The sequence below is a fragment of the Gambusia affinis genome, linkage group LG02, assembly GCF_019740435.1.
Source record: "Gambusia affinis linkage group LG02, SWU_Gaff_1.0, whole genome shotgun sequence".
In the NCBI taxonomy this organism is placed as follows: domain Eukaryota; kingdom Metazoa; phylum Chordata; class Actinopteri; order Cyprinodontiformes; family Poeciliidae; genus Gambusia; species Gambusia affinis.
In genome coordinates, this window is record NC_057869.1 from 12,011,316 (window position 1) to 12,027,064 (window position 15,749).

At 39.5% G+C, this 15,749-nt stretch overlaps 1 protein-coding gene across 3 annotated transcripts in view; it reads right to left on the bottom strand.

Moving 5' to 3' along the window:
• Positions 1–15,749, bottom strand: part of cenpf (centromere protein F) — a 30,755-nt gene that overhangs the window by 14,602 nt on the left and 404 nt on the right. For 2 of the 3 annotated variants that reach the window (XM_044140511.1, XM_044140526.1), the window contains exons 2-24: positions 13,856–14,026; positions 13,650–13,775; positions 13,380–13,450; positions 13,159–13,295; positions 12,992–13,083; positions 12,032–12,299; positions 11,723–11,925; positions 11,523–11,648; positions 9,956–10,084; positions 9,753–9,875; positions 9,530–9,665; positions 9,325–9,454; positions 7,575–7,851; positions 7,299–7,505; positions 5,758–5,966; positions 5,015–5,144; positions 4,575–4,853; positions 3,463–4,050; positions 2,505–2,624; positions 686–1,533; positions 396–607; positions 197–320; positions 15–117 (exon numbers count right to left, since the gene is read on the bottom strand). In XM_044140511.1, coding sequence (XP_043996446.1) covers positions 15–117; positions 197–320; positions 396–607; positions 686–1,533; positions 2,505–2,624; positions 3,463–4,050; positions 4,575–4,853; positions 5,015–5,144; positions 5,758–5,966; positions 7,299–7,505; positions 7,575–7,851; positions 9,325–9,454; positions 9,530–9,665; positions 9,753–9,875; positions 9,956–10,084; positions 11,523–11,648; positions 11,723–11,925; positions 12,032–12,299; positions 12,992–13,083; positions 13,159–13,295; positions 13,380–13,450; positions 13,650–13,775; positions 13,856–14,017 — 4,800 coding nt within the window. In that variant the 5' untranslated portion in view covers positions 14,018–14,026. The remainder of the gene's footprint in view (positions 1–14; positions 118–196; positions 321–395; positions 608–685; positions 1,534–2,504; positions 2,625–3,462; positions 4,051–4,574; positions 4,854–5,014; positions 5,145–5,757; positions 5,967–7,298; positions 7,506–7,574; positions 7,852–9,324; positions 9,455–9,529; positions 9,666–9,752; positions 9,876–9,955; positions 10,085–11,522; positions 11,649–11,722; positions 11,926–12,031; positions 12,300–12,991; positions 13,084–13,158; positions 13,296–13,379; positions 13,451–13,649; positions 13,776–13,855; positions 14,027–15,749) is intronic. The other variant, XM_044140520.1, reaches the window with a different exon arrangement.

The following is a 15,749-nucleotide window of genomic DNA, read 5'->3' on the forward strand; positions in this document are numbered from 1 at the left end:
ATTTGGTTTTCTACCTGCTGGTGAAGTTGGATTTCCTGAGCATCATGTTTATGAGCCTCCTCCTCATTGATCATCTCCTGATCAGAGGCGTCCTCCTGAGCGATCAGCTCTGCCTCACTGTCAGAGAAAAGAGACGTTTTCTCTTTAAATACAGGAAAAGAAAACATCACAGAGATGTATGCTAGAAGCTTTGTACCTCGCAGCCTGATCAGGGCTCTTTTCAGACGCCTCTTCCTGTTCGTTCAGTGGATCTGACTCTGCGCTGGTACCAACGCTCGCACCAAGCTCTGGGTTTGGTTCTGTCTGTCCAGCTGCCTCTGCTGGACGAACCCCAGCAGGTAGTTAGGAATAAATACTTCAACATTTCACATTTAAATCAACCAGTCCACACTCACCGCCATCCTCAGCGTCTCTGGGTTCTAGGCGCGGGATGTTTCCAGTTGGATTCTGGTGTTTCTGGGATTCTGTGAGCTGCTGAATGATGCGTTGCTGCTGGTCCACTTGCTGCTGCAGCACATCGTACTGCTGCTGCAGCACAGCCAGCTCCGTCTGGAGGACGGACAGCTTCTGGTGAAGTGCAGTCTGCTCTGCCTCAAACTGCTGGTTCCTGTCACACAAACAATTTTCTCACTGATAAACAGGTTAAATATATCTATAGATCTATATAGATAGATAGGGTACGTACGTCTGCTGCTCCTCCTCAGCGGACAGCAGCGAGTGCTGGACACGCTGGCTCTCCTCCCGCAGAGACGCCATCTCCTCCTGCAGCCTCTCTGCTCTGGCTTGCAGCTGCTGCTTCTCTGCAGTCAGACGGTTCATGTCTGACTGCAGCTTGACGTTTTCCTCAGAGAATCGACTAAACTTAGACTCCAGCTGGAGTTTCTCCTCCTCCACCTGCTTCACTTTGCAGACCAGCTCCCCGTTCTCAGAGGTTAAAGCAGAAATCTTCTCCTGCAGCTCAACGTTTTCCTCGCTGGCTGAACTCAGAGCGACGTCCAGCTGGGCTTTTTTCTCTGAGACCCGACGGAGCGCGGACTCTGTCTGTTGTGTTTCTGCAGCCATCTGGTCAATCGTTGCCTCCGCTTCCTGTTTCTGCTCAGATAACTCTCTAACTTCAGCATGGAGTTGCTGAATCTCCTTCGACAGGTTGCTCATTCTCTCCTCCAGCGCCGCCTTCTCCGCTTTTACCCGAGTGATTTCAGATTCAGCTCGTTTGTGCTCATCCACTGACTGCGTTAAGGAAGCCTGGAGGCTGTTTTTCTCCTCATTCAGCTGATCCAAACGGCTCTCTTTCTCCTGAATGATCTGCCTCAGCTCCGTCTCTGCCTTTGAGTTTTCCTCAGTAATCTGACTCAGTTTGGCCTCCAAGACAGAGACGTTCTCCTCCAGCTGCTGCCGTCTGACGGCGTCCTCCTCCAGACGGGTTATCTCGCAGCTCCGCTCCAGCAGCTCGTCCTTCGCCGTCACGTATTTTGTTTCAAGCAGAGAGTATTCGGACTGGACCTCATCCAAACGGGTCTCCAAGACAGAAACCTGACAGTAAAGCATAATTTAAATATAACTTATGCAAAATCAGGACTGGCTGTTAATTGGATAAAAATTAGCAACATTCTGCAGAATTTTCCTTTAAGCCTTTTTTATACAATATTAGAAATGCATTAAAGATGCAAATACACAATTAAATTTATTTTTTGGATACAAAAGCAAACATTTTATTGCCTAAAATGCAACAACACAGCACTCCTTTAGCGTACGGTTGACCATTTGTAGGAAAAGATGCATCTGCAGCTTAAAAATACTTCAAACATCAACATTTTATTGATTGATTTTTTTGGATTGACCAAATATGAATTTGATAGAAAAATATGAGAATTTGAACCAGGTGAGGCTAAAACTGCCTCTTCAGGAGTTCTGGGTGAAAAATATTTACCAGATCTTTGTTTTATCCTTAAATGCAAAATGCATACAGTTTTTTCTTAATTTATGCTCTGACTATGTGACCCTATTGGAGTTTGTCCATGACACTTAACGACTAATCAAGTCCAAACTGATTATGATTAATTGTTTCAACCATAAATAATTCATATGATTGTAGAAAAGTTAATTTACTTCAGTAATTCTAAAATAATCTTCGATATGCATCCTTTACACTCAGAGGAATATATTTAAGCATGTTTTCTGATTATTAAACTCCTATGCCTTGCGGTTGTTGAAATATCCAAATATAATTTAAAATAAAATTCAAATATTAAACAAAGTAAAGGGACACAAATGTTACGGCCAACAGAATCACAGACTGCTGACTTGACAGTCATCGACAATGATAATCTATAAAAAGGGTATTGCTACAGAAGCTGGTAGAAAAGCATCAAACAACAAAGAAACAAAGAGCTTGAGGGAGTTTCATACGGTGTCGACTGCAGCTGAAGTCAGTCCTTCCAGAACCTGGACTATTCACCTCAAGAAAACTGCTTTAGGGTAATAAAAACAAAACGTCAACCAACCTGGGCTTTGCTTTCCTCCAGCATGGCCTCCAGTGACGCTATGGTTCCCTTCAGCTCCTCCACAGAGGTCATGGCCGACTCGTTGTCCTCCAGGTCCATCTGCAGCATCTCCAGCTGCACCTTTATTCAATAGATACTTACTTTGAAAGTAACTGTTTACATACAAACTAGTAAATGTAAACCATTAATCTTTGATTAACCATAAAGTAATTAGTCACCGATTAATGGTTTATTACATTTAGATTAATTCGAATCGATTAACTCAATGTTAGACCTTCTTTTAGTGTTGTAGTTCGGCCGCCGTCCAGCAGAGGGCGCCGCTGGTCATCCTTAAGAGAAGCCAGTTTTGATACAGAGACAAAGATGGCAGCTGTCCCGGCATGAGAAAGAGACAACGGTCCTAACAGTTCGGTGTGGGAGGCAAAAGGAACTTAATGCGATTCAGTTTTGAAATATAAACTCTGGACAGACTCCTTACGTTACATAATGACGTAACGTAATGCGATTACGAACTGTAAGGCGGAGCGACGTCAACTTCTCAACTTTTATTTTTCTATTCAGCGACCTAAGAGGTTCTTGTTTTGTTAGAAATTTATGGTTTTCGCGCATATTTATAAAATATGTTTTATTCAGTCAGCATATAATGAAGCTGGTATAAAATAATGGGAAAATTTAATTCGTTTTTTTTTTAAATCAGTATTTTAAATTTAGCCTTTCGCCTTACGAAATGACGTTCAGGAGAAAATGGCCACTAATCAATTAATCCATAAAATCAGTCAACTTTAAATTAACTCATTGATCGATAACTTAAGACACTTTTCATAATTTATTGGAACAACAAAAAAGGCAAGACACATTACCGCACAACTATCACATTACTATTTTAAAAAGGAAACATAATAAAGAACCGGGGCTTGGTTCTTACGCCATTCTGGATTTGAAGACTTTAATAACTAACCTGGATTTTGTTCATGGCCACCGTCTTCTCCTTCAGCAGCTCAGAGGTTTTGGCCTGCTCTGCCTCTGCTTTGTTCAGCTTCTCTTTCAGACTCTTTATCGTGTTGTCTCTTTCTTCCAGGCCGCGGGACGCTGCAGACAGAGTCGTCTTCATGGTTCGGATCTCCTCCCGTCTAGAGCTCAGCTCTGCTTTGGCTGCAGCTACTGATTTCTTAGTGGCTTCCAGGTGCTTTTTGAGGCTCCGCTCCATATTGACGAAGTCCCCAACCTCTGCGCTCTGGCTCTCAGACTCTTTCTTCAGCTTCTCAATGAGATTATTGATCTGATCATCCAACGCAGTGATAAGTTTCACTTTCTCAGACAGGGTGACCCCCAGATCAGCTTTTGTTTCATTTGCACAGCTGAGGCTCTTTTCTGAAGCTTCAAGAGATTTGTTAAGATGACCAAGAGACTGCTTGACCACGTCCAGTTTGTTTTTCAGGACAGAAACCTCCTCTGTTGCTTCCTGGTTTGCAGAAACCTGCTTTTCCAGACATACAATCTGTTCCTGGAGAGCGTTTATCCTTTCAGTGTGACTGAACTGCAGGATCTGAACAAAGATGCATAATTTAAGTCTCAACAACAAGAAAAAAACCCCAAATTTTTACTCGATGTCACAATAACAAATTGTGCTGGACGATAAATTGTCCTAGAATCATTATGATAAACAATAATATTGTTTTAAAACCATTTCCAAATATAATGGTGACAGCACAGTAACACATTCTCACGTTCATCCAATAAACTTTAAATTCTGATGAACATTTAACACTGAAATTTTAAATATCCAAAATAATTAAGCAAAATAACAAATAAACTGGAAACTGAAGTCTCTATAAATCAAATTATCTTTCAAAATAAAGGGATTAGTTGAGACTAAAGCACCAGATTGAGACTTTTGTCAATCTCAATCTCAATAAACAGAAATTATTGAGTTTGTTTTAATTTATTATGCGATTAAATTAATTGTTCCGTATTGCGACAAGCCGATCGGAATCTTAAAGAAAACAAAAACAAATCTGGAAACCAGAAAAAAAAGTATTATGCAGCTTTTCTTTTTTTTTTTTTTTTTACCTCTGCTTCTTTCTTCATCTCTTGAAGTCGATTTTCCAGCTCAGCCTTTTGATTTTCCACAGTGTGGATCTGGGATTCGGCTGCTCTGAGCTGCTGCTCCGTCTCCTCGGTGCGGCTCCGCTGGTCCTTCAGCTCCTCCTCCAAGCGTTTCAGCTCCTCTGATTTCTCCTGGCACGTCTTCGTGAGCTCCTCCTCCTTATCGGATATCGTCTTAATTTGTTTCTGCAGCTCGGCTCCCAGCTGTTCCTGAACCTTCAGGATCTGTTCCATCGAGCTGATCTGAAACGGAGGGGGAAAAATAAAAAAAAGTTCAGAAGTTACTTTTATGGATTTTATTTGGGGTTTAGGTGAAAAACCAGGACACAAAAAAAAATGAGAAAAGACAGCAAAAGTCAGAGGGATTAATATTAAATATTTTTTATAAGCTCTAAATAAAATACTTTGTGTCTGGAGAGCTGCAGCTCCTGCCGGACTTCCTCTGCCTGCAGCTTGACGCGCTCCGTCTCCTCAGCCTGCGCCGAAACGCTCTCCTCACACTGCTGCAGCAGGACGGCCTTCTGCTTCACGAAGCTGGAAAAACAGCACCAACCAAACGCATCTGAATGATGGATCAGCTCCAACCGGCTCATAATTACCAAAGAAACTGATAACTCTACTGATTGTTTTGACAAGCACTTAAAAAACTCAGCAGATTTTTAATTTATGTTTTAGAGATTCGTTGAAAAGGTGCAAATAAACAAATAAACTTTTTTTTTTTTTTTTTTTAGGAAAAACTTGAACACTTGATCATTTGCATCGACAGCCAAAAGCAAAACAAAACAAAACGTCTAACTTGTGAAAATCTCAGTCATCTGTGTTTGATTTAACATCAAGATAATGTAGGGAATAACTAATTAATAACTGGAAAGAAAAAGGTGATTAAGAAAATATTTTTTTGTAAATTAGAACCACTTGAGGAATTTTGAGTTTAACATATTTATTTACAAGGTTTGTTTTAAAATCTTAAATGTATCGATTTTTTTATAAATTAGTTTTTTTTTTTTTACAGTTTTGGCTTAATTTCTGCTCTGTGTGTTTTGAGTTTTTATGCTCCAGTTATTGATCACTAAATTAGTTCATTAACAATGGATTCATCCCGACTAATCGATTCAGTAAACGGGTTTCCAGAGCGTCCGTGTCCAACCTGTCGCTCTGCGCCTCCTGCTGAGCGGCGGACCGAGCGAGGCCGTCCTTCAGCTGGCTGACCTCGGCCAGGCCCAGCTCCAGCAGCTGGTCTTTGGAGCGCAGCAGGTCGCACGCGGCCTGCTGCTCCTCCTGCAGCTCGCAGCTCCTCTTTTCAGCCAGCTGGGCTCGAGACGCCTCCCTCTGCAGCCGGGACTCCAGATCTTTCACCTGTTGGAAAGAGGAAAACGTTTCCTGTCACCTCAACGCAACGAGATTAAAGGAGAGTCGCATCCGGTTCTCAAATCCTGAAGGTTTCTGCTGCTAAAATCTCTTCTTGCTTACAGGTTTTGTAAACTTTCCACACGGTAAAATTCAAACACTTTTCAGTCATTTTTTATTTTTCAAGCATCAATGTTTGGCCTGTCAGGGTAACAAATTTTGCTGGACAATAAATTGTCCCTGAAATTATTGCGATAAATGATAATATTGTTGTTTTGAGACCATTTTCAAGTAATATAATGGTAGTGGCTTAATAACACAAGAACACATTCTCAAAGATAAATAAACTTTAAATTTAACACTGGAACTGGAAGACATTTTAAATATCAAAAACTACAGAAAAAATCTTTAAAAGTAATGAATGATGACGTCTCTGAACACCAGAATGAATAATTTTGTCATCCAGTTTCTGGTAGAAAGAAAAAAAAAACAATAAATTATGCAAATAGAAATGATTTGAGTTTGCTTTAATTTATCAGGCGATTAAATTGATTCATTGTGACCAGCCCAATCAAGGTAAGTTTTATACCTATTCTAGCAACACTTGAGATAAAAACAACACAAATTAAATAAAGAAGAAAGTTTAAATTCCCTACTATACGATTTATTGCTGTTAATAATATATTGTGATAGTATTCTACAGCAGGAACAAGGTAAAAATAAAATATAGCCTTTATTTTTAGGTTTTTGAAATATCACACACACACACACACACACACCCTATGAGCCTGACTGAAAACAAACCAGTTGCAATAACCTTTAATATATAAAATATAAGCCAACATTTATTGCCGTTACACAGATCATTAAGTCATTGAGCCATTAGGAATAATAAATATTTACTAAAATGAAACAATCCAAACAAATCCTGTTGAATTCCCTTCCTGCTCAAATTAAATTATTAAACACAAAATACAAAAAAAATCTCTAAAAAATGTTCTTCATAAGTTTTCTGGCATTTATTAAATAGAAATAATTTCCTAATTCTAACTGACCAAAAACAAGAAAAGTTTAGTCTGATTTGACTTCAGACAGCGATTAATAAAAAATATCTTCATCTTTTTATTAGGTTTACAAAAAATCTGGTTTCAATTGAAAACAATGTTTTAATTAAATGCTAGATTATATATTGTTACAAAACTCTGCACAGAAATGAAACATTTTCCAAGCCTTGAACGCCTCAGGGTTCGTGAAGCATTTCAGCGCCTCTATGAACCCTGAGGCTCCTAAAGGAGGACGGATCGAAGTTTTTTTAAGGCGGACCCAGAGTGTTGGTCTCACCTGTCCTTGGAGCTGCGCCAGCTGCTTCCCGGCGTTCTCCAGGTCTTTGCCGTGTTTCTGCGCCGCTTCAGAGACGTGGAGCTGAAGCTGCTGGTTCTGATGCTCCTTCTCCTCCAGCTCTGTGCTCCTCAGGAGGAGTTCTCCCTTCAGGGCGTCGACGTGGGCGGACAGGCTGGCTTTGTCTGCCTCCATGGATGAGATCTTGTCCTGCAGTGTGAAACATACACGATTAATTTCTTCCTGAAAAGCAGCAGGTCGTACATCGGTGAAACTCACCTGGAGTTCATTGTTGGCCTCATGCAGCCGACTCGCTTTGCCCTCCAAAGTGATGATCTTGTCAGTGAGCTCCTGCTGCACGGCCTCGGTTTGGTTTATCAAGTTCTCCTTGTTCTTCTTCCACTCCAGCAGAGCCTGGTGCTCCTGTTTCACAGCCTGGTGCTCCTGTTTCACAGCCTGGTGCTCCTGTTTCACAGCCTGGCTCTTGTCCCGACTCTGGCGGAGGTTTGATTTCAGCTCTTCGTTCTGCTTCTGATTTTGAAGCTCATTCTGAGATCTGCACAGACACAAATGAAAAACTGCAACAGGACGGGCAAAAGGCTTGATTACTGCCAAAATATGATTTATAATAATAAATTATCAACTGTAGAGTATAAAACAACTAATCCAACGGTTTACAAAGCAGGTGAGTAATTTTAAAAACACACTCAATTTTTAAAAATTATTTTTATTTATTCTTTTTTATTAAACATGTTCTGTGTTTTGTCTTCGTTCTGAATGTATCCATCTTGGCTCTTTTTGTTTTTTTAGTGTTTATTTTATTTGTTCTGTCATCTGGTTATTTTACACTATTTTGTTGGCTTGTAATGTTTGTTCTGTGTGAACTAATTGGAGAATAAAAATTATTATTTTTTTAAACAAAAGAAGCCTTTTAATTAGGGTTGGGCAATATGGACATAGAATTTTACTGCAGTGTTTTGTGGTATTAATGTGATAACAATAAAAACTATGATGAAAAACACATTTTTACTTTTTTTTGGTGGTGTCTGTAAGGTACCAAAAACACAAACACTGTCCTTGAAAACCAGACATTTCAAATAGAAGTGTGATTTATATCACTAAACTGCATTTAGTAGCTTCATTTAAATTTTTTTGAATTTACTGACATTTATTGAAGTTCTCATGGAGCAAATATGTTACCTTTGTTGATATTTTTGGTAGGACTGAAAGAATTAATCATGATAAATTTATTATTGAGATTATTGTCAGTAATTTAGTAATCTACCACTGGAGTATTCAGACTCAAAAATTATTATTTGCTGAAAAAAAAACCATATTGTATGCAGTAATTCAGAAAAAACTTTCCAAAATATAAATACATTTTGAATTTCCGATAAAAAAAACCTTTGTAAATATTTTTTATCCAAAACTCCTTGAGTGGCTCAGTTTTAACTTCACCCAGTTCTCTAAATAAAAGACAAATTTTAGCATTTTAGGCAATAAAATTTTTATTTTATTAATAAAAAACAGGCCTGGAGTATTTCTTTCAATATTTAATGTGTTTATAATATTGAATAAAAATGGCTAAGGTCGTTAAATGAAAGATCTGGGAAATACGCCACTTTTTTTTATTTGATTATATGTCAGAATTACTAAAATAATTATTGATAGTTTCAGCCAAATATTTTAGTCCAACAAAACTGAAGAACCAATAGCACTGTAATTATTGTATATAATTATATACAAGATATTAACGAAGAGGAAGATGGCAGAAATGTTGATCTAAAGGAAAAACAGACGAGCTTCGTTTTGTTTTATTTTCTCCACCTGGCCGCCATTTTCCTCTGAATTTGGACTCTAACTCAGAACTGCCCCCTAGTGTTCGCTTCGCCAAACAACACGGCCAAATAAGCACAAAGCTCACTTCTTCCTTCATGCTTCTTTTTTTTAACATTTCTCGATTTCTGACATAGAAAAGCATAATCTATCATAAGCAAAAAGAAAACGCTACGACTTCTAAGATGTTTACTTGTCATTCCTGGCCTCTGCGTCAGAAAGCCTCTTCTTCACGTCTTCCAGCTCTCTTGCTGCCGTCTGAGTCTGGTGCTCAAGTTTCGACTGGAGTCTCTTCAGCTCCTCTGCCTGTCCTTCAGATTTCGCTGAAGTACGAGAAAGAAAACCGGTGAGAAGACAGGAGTAGGACACATTAATATTTACTCCTGCTGTTTCAGTACCTTTCAGGTCCTCCAGCAGCCCCTGGCTGCGTTTCAGCGACTGCTCTGAGATCCTCTTCTCCTCTTCCAGCTGAGTCAGCGACCTGCTGCTGCGGTCCAACTGGATGATCAGAGCGTTCTTCTCTTTCTGCAGCTCCTGAAGGGAAGAGGACATTTTGAAAATAGCTAAATCATTTTACCAAAGCAGAAGGTTATAGACAGGAATCTATGAGTTTGTGTGTACCTCCATCTTTTTGCGGAGGTCCTGCTCTTTGGTCTGACTCGCCTGCAGGCCTTGTTCGGACCGCAGCAGCTTCTGCTTCAGCTCCTCTATTTCTCTCTCCATCTGACTCTTCTGCAAGCGCATCTAAAACGCAGCAAGTTTCCTCAGAAACCCAGGGAAACAGTAGAAATAGTTTACATCGCTCAATAGAAGTGAGACGCTACCTTCTCCAGGTCCGCTAGAAGAACATTGTGGTCCTTTTTGGCCTGTTGGACCTCCTGTGTCAGCTTGGTTCTGGTCTGGTTGAGCTGCTGATCCAAAGCCTGATGGGAACTCTGAAGCTGAGCCAACTCCTACCGACCGAAAAACAAAATATAATCTGAATAATAAGTCAGAACTTCATGCTCCTCCCAGAGTTTATGCACTTCCCCCACCGGAACATTCAAGAACCTTTCAAGGATTTTCAAGGTGAGTTTTCAAACTTTGGACATTAAAAACAACACAAATGAAATAAACAACAGTTTCACTATTATATTAAATATTTTATTACTGTTCTTAATAATATCTTTTGACAGTATTCTACATTCATCCTAAAATATGACATTTTATGTTTTGAAATATCTCACACTCTTCTAAACCCGACTAATCCTAGAACAAAACACTAATTTAACGAAAAAAATACACAAATATCAATAATGTTGTTTAACGTTTAAAATATAAGATCAATAGGAATAACAAATACCAAATATTGAAACAATGCAGTCAAGGTGAATTGTATTAAAATTAAATCCTTAAACACAATATGCAAAGAAAGTTACAAAAAATGTTCTTGCCAAGTTTTCTGTCATTTAGCAAAGAGAAATAATTGTTGTAATTATAACTGACCTAAAACAAGAAAAGAGTAGCATGACTTAACTTCAAACTGCAAGAAAAAAATGTGTCTGTCTTTTTATTAGGTGCATGAAAACGTCTGGCTCCATTTCATCCCTACTGACAGTTTTCTATCAGATTATCATAAACTATCAGAACAGCCTACATGCAGCGAGTCCGACTGTCAGAGGAGTTCTCAGTTCAGCGACAAGTTATGAGGAAAATAAGTCATTAAATTGTTTTCGATGATAACTAGATAGATATACATGCAGTTATTGTGGTGGTTTCAAAGTGTGTTTAAAGCAGGGTCTGGCTGCAGCTGCAGTTAATTACAAAACACGTCATGTGAAACTCATTAACCTACTTAATCGCTAAGTCAGGATGTCAAACAGCTGTTAATAACAAAGTGTATGAGGATCTACCTCATGATTCTGATTAAATGAAATCATGTGGTAATGACAGTGTAGAGTTGTCTGACAGATGTAGCCGTCAGTTCGTGCTCAGCATGTTGACCCGGTCGGAGGCGGTGCTGAGAGCGCTGAACGCTGCCTTCACGTCGCTCAGCAGTAAAATCAACAGTCACACCTGTGACATATCGGATGACCAATCAGAGGCTACATAGCAGGACGTCATCAGAGGCTCTGTTGCTCTTTTCTTCTCGTGAAACAGAGACAGAGAATCTCTGGTGGTCATCCGGGATTCGTAGAACCGCAGTTAACTTTCCTTTTAACTGCAAATACTGTTTTCCACATTTAGGCATTTAATCAAACATTAGACTGAATTTTATTATACAACTAAGCAGTTCGAATATCAACCACTTCCAAGGATTTTATGCATAAATCAACAACTAATTGAAATTCAAGCGTTTTCCATGACTTGCCCTGCATCTTAACACAACAAGACGACGTTTCGTTGTTTTACCTTCTGACTGTTTCTTTCTTGGTCTTTGAGTTTCTGCTCCAGAGCTCGTCTGCAGCTCTCAGCGTTGTGCCTCTGGCAGCTCATCTCCTCAGAGACCTGCTTCAGCTTCTGCTCCACCATGGAGCACTAACACAACAGAGATCACTTAGCGCCTCTGTTCCAGTGGATGACGTCACCAAACAGAAACAAAGCCCTGGTACCTTTGCCTCCAGCTGCTGGTAACGGTCTGCAGCCTGGCTCTGCTCGTGGCCGGCCTTGACCAGCTCTCTGTCCCGCTCCGACAGCTCTTTGCGGGTTTGGTTCAAGTGGGTCTGGAGTTCTTGCAGCTTCGACGTTTGGGTTCGAATTTCCTTTTCCTGAGCGGCCAGATTCCTCTCCAGCTCTGACACACGACCACGCAGCTCTGATCATGAGAGAGAGAGAGAAAAAAAAAGCCCAAACAGGTTTACAGGGCATTTCTCATGTATAACTTATCAAACTAATTAACTATGAAATCCATGAAAGTCCACCCTGGTTGAGGCTCTTCAGCTGCTCCGTCTGCTGGGACGATCCACTGGGACTCTGGACGGTTCTGGACGAACTCATCCGCTGGCTGGGTTTGATCGGCGTTTCCTCGGCGTCCCACAGAGAAGAAGCACCGCGTCTCTTTAGCGGCGTTTCCATCACATCCTGGCCCCGCAGGCTGTGGACCTGATCCTGCTGTTGCCATGGGAATATGGATGACCCAGCTTGGCGGGCGGCGATGTCCTTGTGGCTGACGGATGACTGATTCAGCAACTGAAGGAGGACAGACACGATGAAGGCGACTTGTTGTGGCTCCTTAAACAGATCTACTGGTTATACCAAACATGCTTGTTACAGTTTTTACACAAAACTTTGATTTTAGTTTTGGTCAGTTTGGAGCTGCTTTAGGGCATCTTGTCACTTTAAATCCCAATAAGTTGCTGCTGGCCACAATCCCAACTCAACATTTACGCTCAAGCAGGAAAATCAGCAAACAGATTCCCAATTATACAACCATACATCTTTGAAAAGCACGAGTGGAGCCTCCTGCACAACCAACATGAATGTAGCAAGTGGTTTCTGGCTGGTAAGTCATGGACAAAACACTTCTCTTTTCCAGAAGCCATTGTACAGCGAATACAGCAGTAAAACCAGCTGACCAAACATGCCGGAGTCCCACTTAAGTTGCTAGGTAACTGGCTGGACTTGGCGATAGTTAATAAGAAACGACACAGTGCCCATAGAATGTGACTTAATAATCAAGAGGATTTTGAAATGGCTCATTTTCTAGACACCAAAAAACATCAATTTATAGCCAAAAATGGTTTTTAAGTGTTGAGGTTGTTTTTAGAAGCAGTTAAGTCCCAAATGGAAATACAAAAACATGCAAAATAGGAATTTTGCATTATTGGTCCCTGTTAAACCTACAATTAAAGAAATAAGACATCAGGAAAAGTAAAACCAACCTTGACCTGCAACAATTTGAGCTCACTTTCCAGCTTTTTTCTTTCTTCCACTTCATGGTTGTACTTTTCCTGAAGCTCGTTCAGTTTGCTGTCTGCAAAGACACACGAGTGAGACCTGCAAATATAACCGCTCAGACGAAACACAAAGCCCCTGCAAACCAGGATACCTGGTTGTCTGAGTGCAGAGACAGGCGCTGGCGTAGCAAAAGTCTTCTGAGGCGTGCTGAACGTCTGCAGGTCAGAGGAAGAGGTGGACAGCGAGGAAGATCCGGCAGGTTGAGAGCGATCGAGCTCAGTTTTGTGCCTGAAGGAGAACCGACACGTTTGCTAAAAATAAAGCAAACAATCATGGCCCTAATAAGGTAACAAGAACCAAAAACAAACCCACTTCTTGAGTTCTTGCTCCAGACGATCTATTGTCTTCCTGCAGGAGTTAAGTTGACCCTCCAGGTAGCTCACCTGAGTCCAGGGGGGTAAATCAGTCAACCACACATTTTTACCATTTTCAGCCACAAAGTTCAATGCGTTTTATTAATATTTTACTTGTTAAAGTAACAAACAAACTACAACAAATTTTTCATGACAATAAATACAACAAAATGATGAGAGAACCTCTCAGCACAGCCTACATTTCCTTGGCTTCATGTGAGAAACGGACCTGCTGCTCTTTGACTCCGAGGTCATGAACGACCTTCTGACGAGTTTTCTCCAAAGCGTCACATGACTCAATCATCGACTGGTTTTCTCTTTTCAAAGCAGAGATCTCGGTGCGTTCACTGTCCACCTGAAGAGCGGAGTGTTTGACAAGTTACTCACGCAAACGTGTCAAAGTCACAAACCCACTCACTCCCAGTGAAAACTGACCTTCTGCTTCTGTTTCTGCAGGGCAGCTTCCAGAGACTCCAGCTGAAACTGCTTCTGTGTCCTTTCCTTCTTCAGTTTGTCCAGTTGGACCTCCATCTCCTGGATCTTCTGCAGGGCTTTCCCTGGAAGTCCATCCTTCCACTCCTCCACCGCCCAGCTCATGGCCTAAAACTTCAACCAGAGACACGATCATTTAGAGACAGAACAGAGCCAAAAACCTGGAGAAGCAGCTGGTTGAGCCAACAAAACTAGCTTTGCTTTTACCTTTAAATTCTGAATTGACCCAACAATTCAAAATTTAAATCTAGAACAATTTTAATGTTCTGGAAAGTTGCTAGTTGATTTCAACCCGTAACACCTCCAGGTGAAGTCAGTTCCACCTCAAACTGGAATCAGGTGAAATTCAAGACCAAAAACCAAAGAGATCTCGGCCCTTTGGGTCTTAACTCACCAGTTCCTCCAGTTAAAAGGAAACAGACCCAGGAAGAGACAACAAAAAACTAAAAGTTATAAATTATTTCTTTTTAGACATCTTTTCTGCTTTAGTGGACTGTAATACACAGATTTCTAATTTATGCTACCGTTTGAAATTATTATTATTTATAGGCTTTATGCCATTTTCTTGTATTGGATATATATAGTGCGTTTTAATTTGCTTTTTCAGAACATCGGTGCTGAATGAACAAAATTAAATTAGTGTTTGAATCTATGCTGTCATGGCTAACACCGTTTAACTGCATAACAAATTAAAATGAGCTTGATAATTTTTGTTCTGATTAATATTTTTTGAAGGGCAATTTGTTTACAGAGACATCATAATCCAATGTTTCGGGTTCAAGTGGTTTTTATTTACATCTCATTTATTTCATTTGGTTGTTGTGTTTTATTTTGGATATTTAAAATGTTTCATTTAAGTGCACTCTACAAAATTAAAGTTTCTTGGTCTTTGATAGACCAAGTTTGCGTTTTTATGCCGTTATTTATACATTACGTTAAAATAGTCACAAAACAATGCCGTTTATCGCAACAATTACTGGGACAGTTTACCGTCCAGAAAAATGCGTCACTGTGACAAGACAAGTCATGACAAAAATATGTGTTACAAAGATTTAGTAGCATATCATAGATCCAACCTGACCCACCTGGAGAAACTTTAATCAGTTTTTATATTAAACATTTGGGAAATATTGTTACATGTACATCAGGTTTTAAAGTTTAAAAAATTCCATATGACTCTCTTGTCAAAATAACCAAGAGTTCCCTTAAATAACTTAGAATATTAAATTTTTCTGTATTGCATATCATGATAATGTGTATTTTATTAGAGCTGAACATTAAACATAACCAACTCAGCTAAGTTGACAAAGCTCTTAAGATCTGGATTATTCAAATAATGAAAAGTATTTGAAACATGGATTAGTAAATTAGTTGACAATTTTTAAAATCAATTCATCACCATTAATCTGATTAATAGTTTCAGCCATAGAGATCCCAAATAAATTGTGATATCTAGCTACTGAAAAAAACAATTTAAAAAAAATATATATATTCTGGAATATTTATAAGCAGAAAATGAGTCTGAGTTTGTATGGGTTAATAACTGTTATTTTAAATCAAATGTTTTTGTTTTGGTTGTATCACAACATGCAGATTTTGTGGAAAAGCTTATTAAAACGGATTATATTTGAATAAAACAACGACAGAAAAAAGCTATAAATTTAAATTTTTTTGTTTAAATTATATGTTCATAACCTACAGATATGACAGAAAACATTAACTAAGCAATGTGTAATCAATACATCTGTTTGTACTGCAATGAGGTCGGTAATAAGCTAGTAGAATTAGCACCATTAATTGACGTTAGTGCAAAAATAAATAAAAACTACAAACATGA